We start from the raw sequence: 14,059 nt of genomic DNA, 5'->3' as shown, positions 1-14,059 counted from the left end.
GGCGTTGGCATTCGCCAAGAGAGAGAGGAAGAGAAGGGAGTCTCTGTGTGGAATTCCCTGCTTTTATTTATGTTCTCTTGTGTGTGTGAGTAATGTGCGACTGTGTGCGGGTGAGGGTGTCTGTGCAGCCCTCACCCACACATTAAAATATGAATCTAATGTTCATTTTATACGCGTAATTTACGCTGCGGGCCATTTTAGGTGGAGTGTGGGGCGGCATCATTTGTGATGCTCGGTCTATACCGGATGCGATACTGAGGAGCATATGATGCCCTCCACTGTAACACACACACATACATATGTTACGTGTGCATGTATCTGTGTGCTGTTTTGTTCATGTTTATGTGTTGGTGCCCTTCTAATTGCTTGCAAAATGCTTATGGGCCACAAGCTTTAATTTCAACGTAATTTAAAAGGCGGCAGCTCCTACTACCAGCATGCCAGTAGGTCAAAGTAAATGTGAGTTAATGATGTAAGCATCAGACCAGCTACACGCTAGAAATGGATACTATTCAATTATTTTTAGAGGATTAAAAGTGCATATGTACGTACGTAGCATTGTATATCGGTTTATTACATCTTTGAGGCGGAAACCCAATTAAAATACTTGCCATCAAAGCTGCAATTATCAGAATATTAAACACATCCATTTGGCTCAACATCTTCATTTATTATATCAAATAAATCCCGAATGCCGAGCATTTCCTAGTTCTTGTGGCTACTGGAAATTTAATTAAAATTGAATTGCCACCTCTAGCTGGTGGGTTTTGCGGTGCAGCACATTTAATGAATGTCCAAAGCAATGCCACATTATTTGTGAGAGGTATGATTTATTTGGCATCAGCCGCATCCTTTCAGACACCCAGCATATGTGGGCTCCAATGCCAATTTGCTCTGCGCTTGAAATGGTAGCTAATTTATTAGCGAGCACTCCCCTGCCACTTCTGCCACTCCTGGTGTCCTGCCAGCAGGCAGCACCTTAAAAATGTTGTAATAAATGTCACACATGCCACTGCAGAAAGTTATGGCCACGCATTTGTCACACGCGTTTCGAAGCGGCAAAAAAAAAAAACTCAACAAAAAACCAAGCGAGCGAGGGAAAACCCGGGAGAACTGAGGTGGAAAAATACAAATAAATACGATAAATAAAAGTATTTTTAATTAAAATTTCAAATGAAGAAAACGCACACTTGAATACGGAAATAAGTGCAAAAGAAACGACTGAAATATTACGAGTATTCTGGAAAACAGAAACAATTTCTTTTCGCCGAAAAAAGAATCCCTTCGAAGAGGAATGTAACTTAATTTAGTGGATATCAAATAAAGTTCCATCCTTGTATCAAATAATGGACACAAATCCAAAAAACCTTTGCGGCAGATAAATGTTAAAGATATTTATAGTAATTAAAAAATATATCCTTTGCTGTCTTCCTTTGAAATGCAAAATCCTGAAGTGAACTTTTCCCAATTTGGGACCGTGAGCAAATAGTTTTGTTTTCAAAAGAGAAATCAAAATGAAATGCTTCCAGTTATATAAAGAAGCATTGTTCCGCAGGAATTATTTATCTCGTTTTTGCTGGGGAATTGAAATGAGCTGCTTTTTCCTGGTGAACGGTTTGGAAGGCTGTTTGGTCGAAAATAAATAAATGGCTGGCTGGCGTTTTTCTTGGATTGCTTGGATTGCTTGGATTGTTGCAGCAGCTGTTGCACTTGAGGCACTGATTATATAGTTTTTTGTTCCACGGCACGCTTCGATCTCGGACCGTTGTCGTAAAAGTCAATTTCATTTCGACATGCCTTGACCTTTTTTTTTTGCTGCCAGCTTCCCTCTGATCCTTTCACACATATGTGCCAGGGTATATACAACTTAATCGCAGCATTTTCATAAAATTTTATTGAATTTAAAAGCGAAGCCCGGCTACTTGGGCAAATATCATTTATTTTATTGTTCAATTCCGGAGCAAAGTATTCCTCTGCTACATGTCTTCTCTTGCAGGACTCCCACGCGCCTGTGTGTGTCCTGTGTCCTGTACCCTGCTTTGATTTCCTGGCTGTCTGCTTGCCAGTGGCAGCTGTGCCATAAAAACTAAGGCCAGCCCAACTACGAGTATACGGTCGCTTTCTTTTCAGCAAGCTGGCTGTCCGTATACGTATACGTATCCTTCTCTGTTTGTGGCACTTTGGCCCATTCGTAATGAATGTTTATTGCACCGGACATGTACATGTTTTTGCCCTCTGTCCCGCTCTGTCCCATCTCATCTCCCCCAATCCATCCTGGTTCGGCTGCTTTTCTGTTTTTCTAGTCGTTTCTGGTCAACAAGACGGCGTAATTGCTTTTGGTTTCTCCGGCATGCACTCGCATTGTTGTCTTAACGATGCTTCACTGTAAACAGCCCGGCAATGTGACCAATTCGAAGTGCTCCAAGGACGGGAACGGAACGGGCAGATCTCCTGTGCGATTATGTTTCTTCCTCTCTGGGAGCGCTGCAAGCTCTACCTCTAAAATACAAATTGTGTTTACCTCAATCAAAATGATTGAAGCTCTGCTCCAGCTAAAGTATATGTGGAATAGATGTATGGAATATTAAGTAAATCTTTCGTAGATCTTAGAGCAATACATACATGAGCAGTAGAGTAGCGATCCGAGTGATAAATCAAATTTAACTGTGTGATGATTGATCTCATGATGATTGTACAGACTAGTGATGTTTCCATTTGGGGATACTTGTTCGGGATGTGGATGGATGGATAAATATTAAAACTTGATGAAATTTCACAATGGCAACCGCGAATCGTGACGGGTGATCAGGAGACGAGCGTAGATTCCCCGGTCGATCAGAAGCTTCTTGCAATGCGACATGGTGTGGCGATAGATCATAACTGGCGGTCCCAGCAACTGGTTGCTGGAGAACTCGATACGGTCGCAGAGGTTCGGCAGAAAGGCTACCTCGGAGTGGCTGCCGTGGACCAGAGCATAGGTAAACACCAGATTGGAAGACGAGTTCTCCGGCCGTTCGATTTTTAATCGGAAGTGGAGCGAGCCCATGGGCTGCGGATGATCATCGTCGGCAGCTGGACTCTGCCACATGATGAGCAGCGACCATTTCATGAAGTGTGTTCGGAACTCATTCACCAAGACGAACTCGTTGTGTGGAAACTTGCGAATAGGTCCTTGAGGCAGGACGTGCAACAGGCGCACGGTCAATTGGGATCGCAACAGCGTATCCTCGATCTTGGCGAGTATTTGTAGCCTTGCATCTCGTTCGGCCTGTATTGGACGGAGGTACTCCATCAACTCGGCCCCCGTTTTCCCTGGAAACTCACACGTTTCATGATGTGCGGCGATCTCTGAGGCTGGACCGTACCAGGGGCATCCAATGCGCTTGTACTTGCAGCTCACCAGGCGTCCTTGGCACTCGCTATGGAAGTGCGATCGGAGGGCGGCACGCACCATCTTGGCCCCGCAATACTCGCAGGCCATTTGCATCTCGGATAGGATTCGCTCAGCGATGATGTTCCGGTTGGGCGCGTGACGGTACATCCGGGCACTGCACTTCGGACAGGTGCCAAGCGCTTGGAACAGCATCTTGTCCAGCACCTGCACCTGATGGCAGCCTTCACAGATGAGGTGGCCTTTGTGGCACTGATAGATCCGACCGACTGGGATCGTGCCACAGCGATTGCAGTGAAATTCCTGGCGAATTGTTTCATCCAGAAAAGGGCTGCCCTCCACGTCTGTCGGGATAACACCGAAGAAGGGCACATTCCCGATGTCGTCGTAGTCGCCTTTATCGAACAGGCGGCAAAGGCAGCAACGTTCATCCGTACATTCGCAAATATTCCCACTGCCCCCTCCAGACGACGATTTTGATGGGCACGCATCCTCCGCATCCTCCTCCTCAGAACTTTCAGAAAGTTCCATGATTCTTCAAAGGCCGAGTCCCGAGATATTTGTGGATCACGTTGGTATGATAGCGTTATATAAAAATATTGGAGAATGTTGTTTCGATCATTTGGCTTTGACTGGAATCGAAAGGCTATACTGACGTAGAGTTGGGCTTTGTATACCCTACATAGGTAGATTAATCGAATTATGTAGGAATCAATCTAAAGAATCTGTATAGAATCTAGGGACAATTCTATTGGAAATTACCATTGTTAAAAATCAATTGAATCGGCCAAAATAAAGCTGGGCTCAGGAACTAGGAGACCTGGCAAAACATATGTAACATTTTAATAATCATAAAAGCAAGCTGCCAGAGCCAAAACACCAACAAAAACCACCACAGCACAATCTAGTTAAATAAAAATGAGTGCTCCTCACATATTAAAAAGCGACGCCCCTCCAGGAGGAGGACGATGCCTCGGAAAAGTAAGTCATTGTTATGCATGACGCCAACTGCGAAAGCCAAAGCCAAGTTGAGGGTTCTGATTTCCATAAACAGCAACAACAAGTGCCAATGGGCGGTGGGGGTGGAGATGGAGATGGGTGCCCTGGCTGGCTGGCTGGCAAGAGGAAAAATATTAAAGATTCTGAAAACCATAATCTTATTGACGTGATAGGATTACACTTTGCTAAGTGAATTAATAAAGTATGCGAGTTTGCTGGCCAGAAAGTGTGGCCAACTACTTAGGGCGACCCACTCAATATGATATGCACACAATATTATGGTCGAAAAATGGTCGAAACGGGGCGGCAGCATAGCAAGTGCGGCTCTGGGACGTGGCCTGATTCTTGACAAGGGATGAGCCAGGAGCCCGCTCTGGCAAAAACTTTTGTAGCTTTCAACTTTCAGCCAAGTTGCCTACTCAACATTATTAACATAATTTATCACGACAGCGACACCAGAGTCCGCGCTGAGCAGCTCAATAAGGTAACACTTTTGTTCGGCTCCGATCCGGTCCGCTCCTCAAAGTTGGTCGGGCGAAACTTTTGGCCAGCACATTCATTACACAATCATTACGAGTTGAGTATAGCTGAGAGAATTTCTTTTCTGTCAACGATTTCATTAACAGCCACTGCTCAAACTTGATTGCTGGCTGGCGAAATAATTATGTCATCTCAATAATGATTAATCATTGTTCAATTTGTTTGTCCAAACTCGCCAAAACTCGGCTGGAATTTCGGTGAAAAAAGAGCAAAAATAACAAATTGGCATTTATTGTGGGCACCCCCTGGCACCCCAGGGGACAGCCAACAATTTTGATGGCTATTCATCAAAGTGTCCATGTGCTGATGGCACCCCAGGGAGCATTTAATTGTCCCGATTCCAGATTGCTATTTTTTGTAGCTGATTGTTGTGATTAGGAAATCAACTCTGGTTTCAGATGGATTTTGATTTCCATTAACTGGATTTTTGACCAATAAATGAAAAACTGAATCAGTCGCCAAATGCGAATTGAAACTATTTTAAAGTTGATTTTACAACATCCAGCTTATATTTGAAATACAATAAGTAGACCGTACGTATGGAAATCTCTAAACGCTATTTAGTGAAGGGGAAGGGGGAAGGATAACCCTTTACATCTTTTCAAAATTGAAAACTTTTCCGATTAAGACGACGCCCTTAGAAAACGGCGAGGAATTGATGTCGTCGTTCTTCCAGTGCAACGCCCATAAAAAGTGCTTAGCCATTCATTCATAATTCGAAAAGTTTTCGGCCTGGCCAACCCATCTGTGGAGCGTCTTGTGCAACTTCCTCGAGCCGGTGGCCATTAAAAAGTTGTGCGCTCTCATTTCAATTGCTATTGCTCTGGACCAGGACCAGAAGCAGGACCAGCCCCGAGTTGCTAAGCAAATTATAAACTATGTGCAAATTTGCACTAGGCAAGACGAACGACAACATTCTGTGCAACATGGAAAGTGTTGAAAGTGTTGCACAAACATTCTTGCAAGTCTTTGCGGCAGAAAGTTGCCCCTCTTATCTTATTTTCTACGAATATGTGTGTTGGTTTTTTTTTGGAGCTGCCAATAAATGCAAATTGCCAGCCAATTATTTGGGTGGCAAAACGGAGAGGCAGCAAAAGGCTGAGGATTATTAATTGTCCAGCAATGTGGCTTAAAGCCTTTTGCCTTTTGACTTTTGACATTTGACAAAAACCGAAAGTAAGGCAGTGTGTTGCTCACTTATTCGTCATTTATTGGCCTGTTGTCGCCAGCTCGTAATTAATGCAAATTAGATATGGACCTCCGCCGAAATGAGTTTTTCATCAGGTCTAACAACTTAATTAGCTCATAAAAATGACGCCCCAAAGCTGTTGACCCACCCTTGCCCCAGACTTTTCATGTTGCTGCGTGTTGCGGCCACTTAAGCGCGGCACAGATTGCCAATGCCGCCAAGGCAGAGGTCCCCCGCCCCCCCTATCCATGCCACAGGAAGCGGCTCTGTAGCCGGAAATGCCACCCGCTTGCCAGGGCAGGTCGTAGGTCACGGCGTAGGCGCAAAGCTAATTAGTATTAAGTGCTCTTGCGGCACTTGAGGCCTTCCCTCGACTGTTGTTCCTCCGCCATCGTTGTGGGTTTGTTGTCGCCTCGGGTGTGGCAAAAATATTTTTGTGTGTGCGGTCAGTTGTTAAATTCCAGCAAAACGTTCACCACAAAAAAATTTGAAGTCCTGAGAACGAAGCTCTAATACCCTAGTTGGTCTGCAGTATCATTTGACTGCCTAAATGGATCTTTCAGAAATAAAGCGGTATTCAAATGAGGAGATTTCTAGGTTTTTCCATTGTGGACAGTCGACTTTCCGTCGGACGGCTTTCTTTCAGTGTGAAACTGGAAAACATACAAGCCCCTTCATGTTGCTGACCCTCCCCAATGGAAAGAAAGTATCGAATGCTTCACAAAGGCCATTGCCATCGGCATACTCGTACCAGCGATTTAGTGTCGCTTGAGCGGACAATAAAGCCAGCGCCAAGTCACAGCAGAATCTGGTTTTTCTGCCTAATTTGGGGGGGCTGCCACAAATGGCTGCCACGATGATGGCGATGGCTACGATGATGGCAGGTGCCTGAGGTTGCAGGGTCAGCAGGTCACTTCAAAACAACTGCTTGATGCTTTTGTTTATGTAGTCGGCCCACTTTGGAGCATTGAAATGAAGAGACGCAGAACATAATTGGCGGAGAGTACAATGTGGACGATCCCTGACGACCTTTAACTTCAGCTTTAAAATCATCAATTTACAAACAAGCCAATTTTCTTATTAAAATCCAACTGCGGCTCGACTCCAAGGGACTCGTCCTTTGCCCCCATCGGCCGGATCTGAGAGGCACGTAGTCGCTTTCCGTTAGTTCAACTCATTTCCGCCGCTCACATGACTTTATGCAATAACATCCAAATAAAATTATCTTATCAGCAACTGAAGCATCCTGCGTGTCCTTCCTCAGTGCGTGTGTGTGTGTAAGAGTGGGCTAATTTTATTGCATAAAACTTGTGCTTATTGCGTTCCTTTTGCTGGCCTCCCGCCGCCCGCCGCCCGCCTCGACGCATGTGCCACAGAAAAATTGCACGTTCCGGTCATACAGTGCGAACGTGACCGCTTGGCCAGAGATCGGACCAACATGCACACATGTCCTGGCCTGGCCTCTCTCAGTGACGATGTCCACTGACATGTCCCATTTCCATGTAATGGCCATGGCTTAGGGCCAGCCGGCAGCATTCCAGTCGCAGCACAAGTGGAATTACAGTAATTCATGGTAATTTTTTGTATCTTTTTGCGGGTGGCACGAGGCACGGACCACGGATGACAATTTGCTTGTTGCTCTAGGAAATGGACCGTCATGTCAGTACAACTAGTTGACACGATGATAAAATAGACATTCCTGCCCGGGCAACCATTTCCAGAAATAAATTAAACCCCACTTAGAACATAGCTAGCGGTCGTGGTTCCTCTCTTTCTTTCCATATTTTTCCCATCTCCCATGACCAGTGCGATCGAAATTGAGAGAGATCGCAGTCTGCTTTGTTTTCGAAGATATCAGACCTTTCGCCAAGCCATCCCTTGGATGACTATCAACGAAATGGGATTTCCAGTGAGCCCTGGCTCTGCCAGAGTGCAGACAACTTGAGGCGAATGTGGCACGTACGACTCCTGCAATGAAATGACAACGATGAGAAGAACACCAAATATATATGCAAATAAACTCGTACATACATTCTGCGGTGAGCATTTGGAGCTCGTTATGTAATACGATGCTACCGTTATTAGTTTGTGTGTGTGTGTGTGTGTGTGTGTGTTCTACTGCGCTCAGCAAAGCGGAAGTGTTGATTTTCATTAAATATTCGTTAGTTCAATTGGAAAAATATTGTTGTTGTAACGTTCAAAGGCGAGAAATTGTGGCTGTGGCTTAACTTATTAAATTAGCCTGCTTCAGTGGTTCTATTCGATTGTCGCTCTTGTGGATTTCCATTTTATCAAGGCGAAGCCAAGTCAAATGAAAATTGTTGATAAATTTCTAGTGCGCTTCATCAGTTCGGAAATACTATTGATATTCGTTATGGCCAGAGGTTAGTGGTCACAGATGGACTTAACCACGAAATAATCTTAGGTATTTCTGCTGAAATGAAAGTGATGAAAATTAATTGGTAGCCAGATAGGGAATATCTACTCATACTCTTCTCGTGATGGCCTTGTAAAAATCACATATTTGATTTATTCGATACAGCTTCAAGGCACCTTCTTGGGCAATATATTTATGAAGCTTACAGAGCCCTGAAATATTTATTGAAGCTAAAATAACTTTTGCCAGGATGCAAGACCAAACTACGAGTAGAAAGCTAGTTTCGCCTGACAGCTGCATTTGGAGATAAGCAGCCAGAAGCTGGAAGCTCTGGTCACTTTCAATGCATACAGAGACAAAATTACAATTCAAAGAACTCTGCATAAGCCAACGTTTGACAGGAATGAGAGAGTTACAGCTAGAGCTAGTTGTCACACAAGTGCAAAAATGCAGACAATAGGAAAATGCCATGCAAAGGAAAACATGAAATTTAATATCCAAACGGATGGCACAACCATATGAAATTTAAAACCGAATCTGCCGCACCACACCACACCATCTCACTCCATCTCACTCCCTCTCCTATTTATATAGTGCATAGACGATATACGATATACGATAGACGATAGTAGGTTGATATAGTGTAAATATTTTGACATGGCAATATGTTGTCACAATCATGCTTGTGTATGTCTGATGAGTGTTTGTTCAGAATTTGGTCATTGTTGAGCTGAAGATGGAGGCCGAGGCCGAGGCGGAGGCGGAGATGGAGACGGAGATGGAGACGGAGAGTTTATTTGTTTGCCCATGTCTCTGCATTTGCAGTTAATTTGTTAAAATTTCACTTGATAAATAAAGTTTCAGAAATTTGTTTTGCCCAAGTGGACGTGGGCTCGGCATCGTTCTAGCTTGTTGTACCATAAGTTTTCCAATTTGCATACTTCCGCAGCTGCTGGGACTGGACTATAAATATGCAAAGGGTTTACGACCACACTATGTATATGCAAGTACCTCAAGAAACTATCCCCCCGCTGCCTGGAAGGCAACAGGAGTGGAAACGGATGGATATGATAGCTCTTTGTTTACTGTTTGTTGTTTAGTCGGTTTCAGTAGCCCTTGAATTGGAATTGAAGGGAAACGCAATGAATGCTGTTTGTACTACAGATGAGATCGGATCGGAGTAAACATTTCAAATCATTTGATAAGCAACCATTGGAGAGTTGGTTTCTATTTAAAAATCAGCAGTTCACATTATTCGGGTATCAAAAAAATCACAGTTTGAAAAACCTCGTCGAATCATTCATATCTAAAACATTTTCTGTGGTAAGGTAAGGTCAGACATTTGGTAAGGTCGCGCACTTGCCAAATAAATCCAATGCTCTTCCCTCATGCAGGAGCAGTATCCAATCAGTCATGGGGTTCGATATTAACTACATTATCGGCCATGTCGACGAGGAGTTGATTTGTCCGATCTGTACCGATGTGCTCGAGACGCCTGTGCAATCGCTCCACTGTGAGCACGCCTTCTGCAGGGTCTGCATCGAGAAGTGGATGCTGCTAAAGAAACAGTGCCCCGTGGACCGGTCCGAACTGTTGCCGAGCCACCTAGCGCCGGCCTCGCGGCTCATGCGCAACATGCTCGGGCGCCTCCAGATCCGGTGCCCCTTCTCGGAGAACGACTGCCCTTTGATACTGTCGCTGGACGACTACCGCGCCCACGTGCTTGTCTGCCAGTTCAATCCCAAGGCCATAGTGGAGTGCAAGAACTGCCTTATGAAGGTGCCCAAGGACGAGCTGCCCGACCACAACTGTATCATCGAGCTGCGGAAGATTGTGCAGGACCAGGCGACGGAGATAGCAGTGCTCAAGCACACCCAGGTGGATCACGAGATACGAATCGGGGTCCAGATTCGGGAGCTGGAGTTGCTGCAGTACTACTTGGCAGCACTGCGCTCAACCAGTCCCATTATGCGCAACGTTGGGAACCAGCTGGACGGCTACGCGGTGTCTCACTGGTGCGCCGGCCTGCCCACGGCACGGGTGAACAACTGGGGTAGTGTGGTCTCCACGCCGGACAACGAGATGCACTTTTTGGTCAGAAACAGCCTGCGAGCCAGCGGCTGTCCAATGCACTTGCTCAACACGATGGTGGAGCATTGCCACGAGGAGCGCTGGCCCGCCGCCATGGCCACCCTGCAGCGCCGTCGCGCCAACCAAGCTCAAATGACGCAATTCGTCTCTAGACTGATTAGGCCCCTCTCATCGGGCCGGCAGTGTCTGTGTATCTTTGGAGTCGACAACTACCATGTTCCCGAAAACTTGCGACCATTTTTGGGCATAACAATGATATTCGTTGATGGCGTGGAGCAGTTGCCCACTGACAGCGTGCACATCTAAGGGGAACATAATACAGGTGGCAGGTGGCAGGTGGCCGGTGGCAGGAGTGTTTACTCCATCGTATTCCAATTCAAAATTTAATATTGTTTCTACTTTAATAACGTTGCTTTGGAGCCAATTTACGATTCTTACACCATATACATACATTCAGTAAGCACAACCATAGAACCACACCGGTCAAATTTTTGAGTACATTTAAATCAAACAGGGGGAGCCATTCTTTGTTATACAAATAAGGTCATACAAACAACAAATATATGTAATTTTCGGGTTAGTATTTGTGTGAAATATTACTGGGTAAATGCAAAGAAATTTATGGAGATAATGGCGAAAGCTCAATTTGTAAAGCAAAAAACGAGTAGGAGGCCAGGTGATCAGGCACTTAAAGTGGTCCAAGATTCTTCAGATTCTCAGCATCCTCTCAGGGAAGGAATTTGAAAGGACCTTCGTAGTCTGGTGCATGATCTAAAGTAGTGATCTACACATAGAAATGTTATTTTACCTGCAGAATTACGAAAGGTAAGGAAGTTTTGGGTTAATTTACTTACGGTTAAGGGCCGAGAGCTATCCTGAATGTCAGTTAACCCTTAATTGGCCTCACAAACTGCCACTTCCTGGGCTGCTCGGTCTCAGTTGACACTCGTTCTTCCCGACAATTACGCGGCAATTAGAAAAGCTCACTGAACACCCTGGCGTATGCGTAATGTTCAAGCGAAATTAAATAAACGCATAAGCCTGGATTGAGGTCGCATTGGCGAATGGGTGTTTGGGTGTGTGTGTGCCAGGCAGGATGGTGCACCGAATCAAGTAAAACTTGTAATGGAAATTCAGAAAGTTTGCTGGCTGGCTCTCAGTTCGCGGCAGTTGGCGACACCATTTGGGAAAGTTTTACAAATTGTACAAAATTTAATTTGCCAACTCAGATAAATTTTAGTGCCAGTGCAATTTCAGCGTACAATTGGAAAAGATATCAGATCAAATGGAAATTTATGGCGACTTTGTGGGTCCAAAGATTTATTCTATGGTCCCACATCTGGCTTGCAAGCAATTTTCATCGAATGACACATTCAACAGCTCAACAGCTCAGCAGAATATACACCAAATTAGTGTCAAATCGAGTTGGACTCTTTGTGAACTAATTAAGTGTCCGGGTAAACCACAAGAGCATGGACTGCCAAGTTGATTAGGCAAAGTCGTCGGAACAAAGGACGCCGAGTGTTCGACTAACTAACCAACTAATTCTGCAGCTAATACAATGATAGATGCCAAGCCTGCACCTGGGAGCCAGAAGCCAGGAGCCAGGAGCCAGGAGCTGGATGGCCGCAAGGCTTGCTACAAAAACCGAAGTCGCATGCTGCAAAAGCCAAAACTTAATTAATATTTACATGAGTTCTAGGTCCAGGCCCAGGCTGTTGAATTTCGGGGGGATGGGGGTGATGGGGGATGGCTTCCACTACTGTTGTTGGTCTTATCTTCTTGGGCTGTCATGTTTGCATATGTGCAGGCGCCGGTCTTCCTGATGGAGCAGGAGCAGGGCCAGGGGCAGGGGCAGGCACAGGAGTCGGATGGGGTGGCCTGGGTGACTGGATGGCGCCTTGCTTGCATCGCTTGCATGGCTGCTAGAAATCAATTCGCATTGTTAACCCCTGATTGGATATTATTGATTCAATTTGCTGCCAACCGACCAAAACATGTTTTATGCATGCCCATGCCTCGCCGGTGCTTTCTTCGCCGCTTCCCTGACCTCCCTCCCTGCCCGACGGTGCATGTGTGCTGATAATGTCTTTTGGTATCGATAATGGAGAACAAGCACGCTCCTCGCACAGCAACACTCTCACACCGCTGGCATACACATACGCACTCGCATACTCGGCTAAACTTGACTCTCAACATAGTTTAATTTATGCATTTGTTGCACTTGAATGTGCCATAGACGGCCATGGACGGTACAGTGGGCTCAAGTCGTACACTTACATCCTATCCTAATGATGAGCCCTATTCTATATATAATTTATAATTTTAATCCAAGTTTGTTTAAGGTGGAAGACTTCGTCTTAAATGGTATTCCATTTCAGTGAAAATGGAAGAAAAACATCTAGAACCATAGAACTATCTACACTGTCCACTGTTTTGCCCCATTTTGATGCATAAATGAATGAAGTGCCGTAAACAATGGCCGTGATCATGGAAGGACTTGAAGCACATGGGCCTGCCCAGTCCGCCACCGGGCCGTGGCCCCTCCCCATCCCCATCCTAGTTGGGAGCTCACAAAGTTGGCGTGCCTACAAAGTTTTGATATTATTTGTAGTGGCATGGTTGCAGTTGTTATTGCTGCAACTCGTGTGTTGGCTGCTGCTGTTGTTGCTATTATCATTGACAATGGCAATGATAACACAGTACTCATCACAGCACACAGAGGACCTATACGTATACGTATACCACTCAATATTGTATGGCGTGTTGCATCCGCCTTGGAGTAGACTGGCTTCTGCTGTCTGAAGTGTTTGGCATTTCCTGTTGCGTTTCATGTGGGAATTGAATCAGTATTTGCAGATTAGCATCTCAGATGTAGGACCGTACTGGAAATCTGAGCCGATAACCCAACACTAATCACCTATACCTAAATCACGGGTCTCCACCCACCAGAACGGAGGTCAGCACAATGGAGAATGCAGTGACCTCCTTCGGTATTGCTAAAAAAGTGAAAAGAACACCCGCAAAAGCGAACAAAAAACCCCCATAGAGCTCCGGCAGTAAATTGGTAGCGATAAAATTGAAGCCCACTGGAAGCTGGGCTCAGTCTTCGGACCGGAGATCGCCCAGAGGTGGGAGGAAGTCGGCGCGTTGAGTTGTGAAAACCGAACGGAAATGGCGGCCATAACTCGCTCGCTCTAGCCCACAAAAGCACTAGTGCCTGGCCATGGAGCAGCTATTAGGTCTGTTTTAGCTGTTGCTTTCACTGGCTCTGTTGCGAATTGAATCGACGTTGTATGAGGGCTGTATGGCGGAGCTTTGATTACCGGAGATTGCCGAGGGTGTCAATAATACTTGTAGAGTTTCTATGGACCAAAAAAGTAATGAAAAAACCCTCCAGATTAACATGTATGAACCCCTCTGACAGGACTCTAACATTAAACTCCTTCCTAAGAAACACATATGGGACTTG

The 14,059-nt window shown here is 45.3% G+C and overlaps 2 protein-coding genes and 2 long non-coding RNA genes across 8 annotated transcripts; 1 reads left to right on the top strand and 3 right to left on the bottom strand.

Moving 5' to 3' along the window:
- Positions 1–1,874: 1,874 nt before the first annotated feature.
- Positions 1,875–4,043, bottom strand: LOC6903415 (cysteine and histidine-rich protein 1-like). The gene is made up of 2 exons (XM_002132258.3): positions 2,623–4,043; positions 1,875–2,552 (listed from the first exon to the last, which is right to left on the bottom strand). Exon 1 carries the CDS (start codon positions 3,920–3,922, stop codon positions 2,774–2,776), a length of 1,149 nt encoding a protein of 382 aa, XP_002132294.2. The 5' UTR covers positions 3,923–4,043; the 3' UTR covers positions 1,875–2,552; positions 2,623–2,773.
- A 2,986-nt stretch (positions 4,044–7,029) lies between these two features.
- LOC26533552 (uncharacterized) lies at positions 7,030–9,571 on the bottom strand. Of its 4 annotated transcripts, XR_001450908.2 has the most exons (4): positions 9,415–9,571; positions 8,611–8,708; positions 8,151–8,553; positions 7,030–8,087 (listed from the first exon to the last, which is right to left on the bottom strand). It is a non-coding gene; the product is annotated as an uncharacterized lncRNA (long non-coding RNA). The 4 variants fall into 4 exon arrangements; XR_004469320.1 differs by having other exon boundaries at positions 7,031–8,087; positions 8,611–9,571; XR_004469321.1 differs by having other exon boundaries at positions 7,031–8,087; positions 8,151–8,550; positions 8,611–9,571.
- A 101-nt stretch (positions 9,572–9,672) lies between these two features.
- Positions 9,673–11,167, top strand: LOC4818126 (E3 ubiquitin-protein ligase NRDP1). 2 transcript variants are annotated; one of them, XM_033380333.1, is made up of 3 exons: positions 9,673–9,824; positions 9,891–10,923; positions 10,954–11,167. In XM_033380333.1, the coding sequence occupies exon 2, from the start codon at positions 9,910–9,912 to the stop codon at positions 10,891–10,893; it is 984 nt and encodes a 327-aa protein (XP_033236224.1). In that variant the 5' UTR covers positions 9,673–9,824; positions 9,891–9,909; the 3' UTR covers positions 10,894–10,923; positions 10,954–11,167. The 2 variants fall into 2 exon arrangements, with proteins under 2 accessions (XP_033236224.1, XP_001357310.3); XM_001357274.4 differs by having other exon boundaries at positions 9,691–9,819; positions 9,891–11,167.
- Positions 11,024–12,240, bottom strand: LOC117184115 (uncharacterized). Its single transcript, XR_004469323.1, has 2 exons — positions 11,442–12,240; positions 11,024–11,371 (listed from the first exon to the last, which is right to left on the bottom strand). It is a non-coding gene; the product is annotated as an uncharacterized lncRNA (long non-coding RNA).
- Between the last annotated feature and the right edge of the window lie 1,819 nt (positions 12,241–14,059).

The sequence above is a fragment of the Drosophila pseudoobscura genome, chromosome 4 (genome assembly GCF_009870125.1).
Source record: "Drosophila pseudoobscura strain MV-25-SWS-2005 chromosome 4, UCI_Dpse_MV25, whole genome shotgun sequence".
Lineage (NCBI taxonomy): Eukaryota > Metazoa > Arthropoda > Insecta > Diptera > Drosophilidae > Drosophila > Drosophila pseudoobscura.
This window is presented reverse-complemented; position numbering and strand designations above follow the sequence as displayed.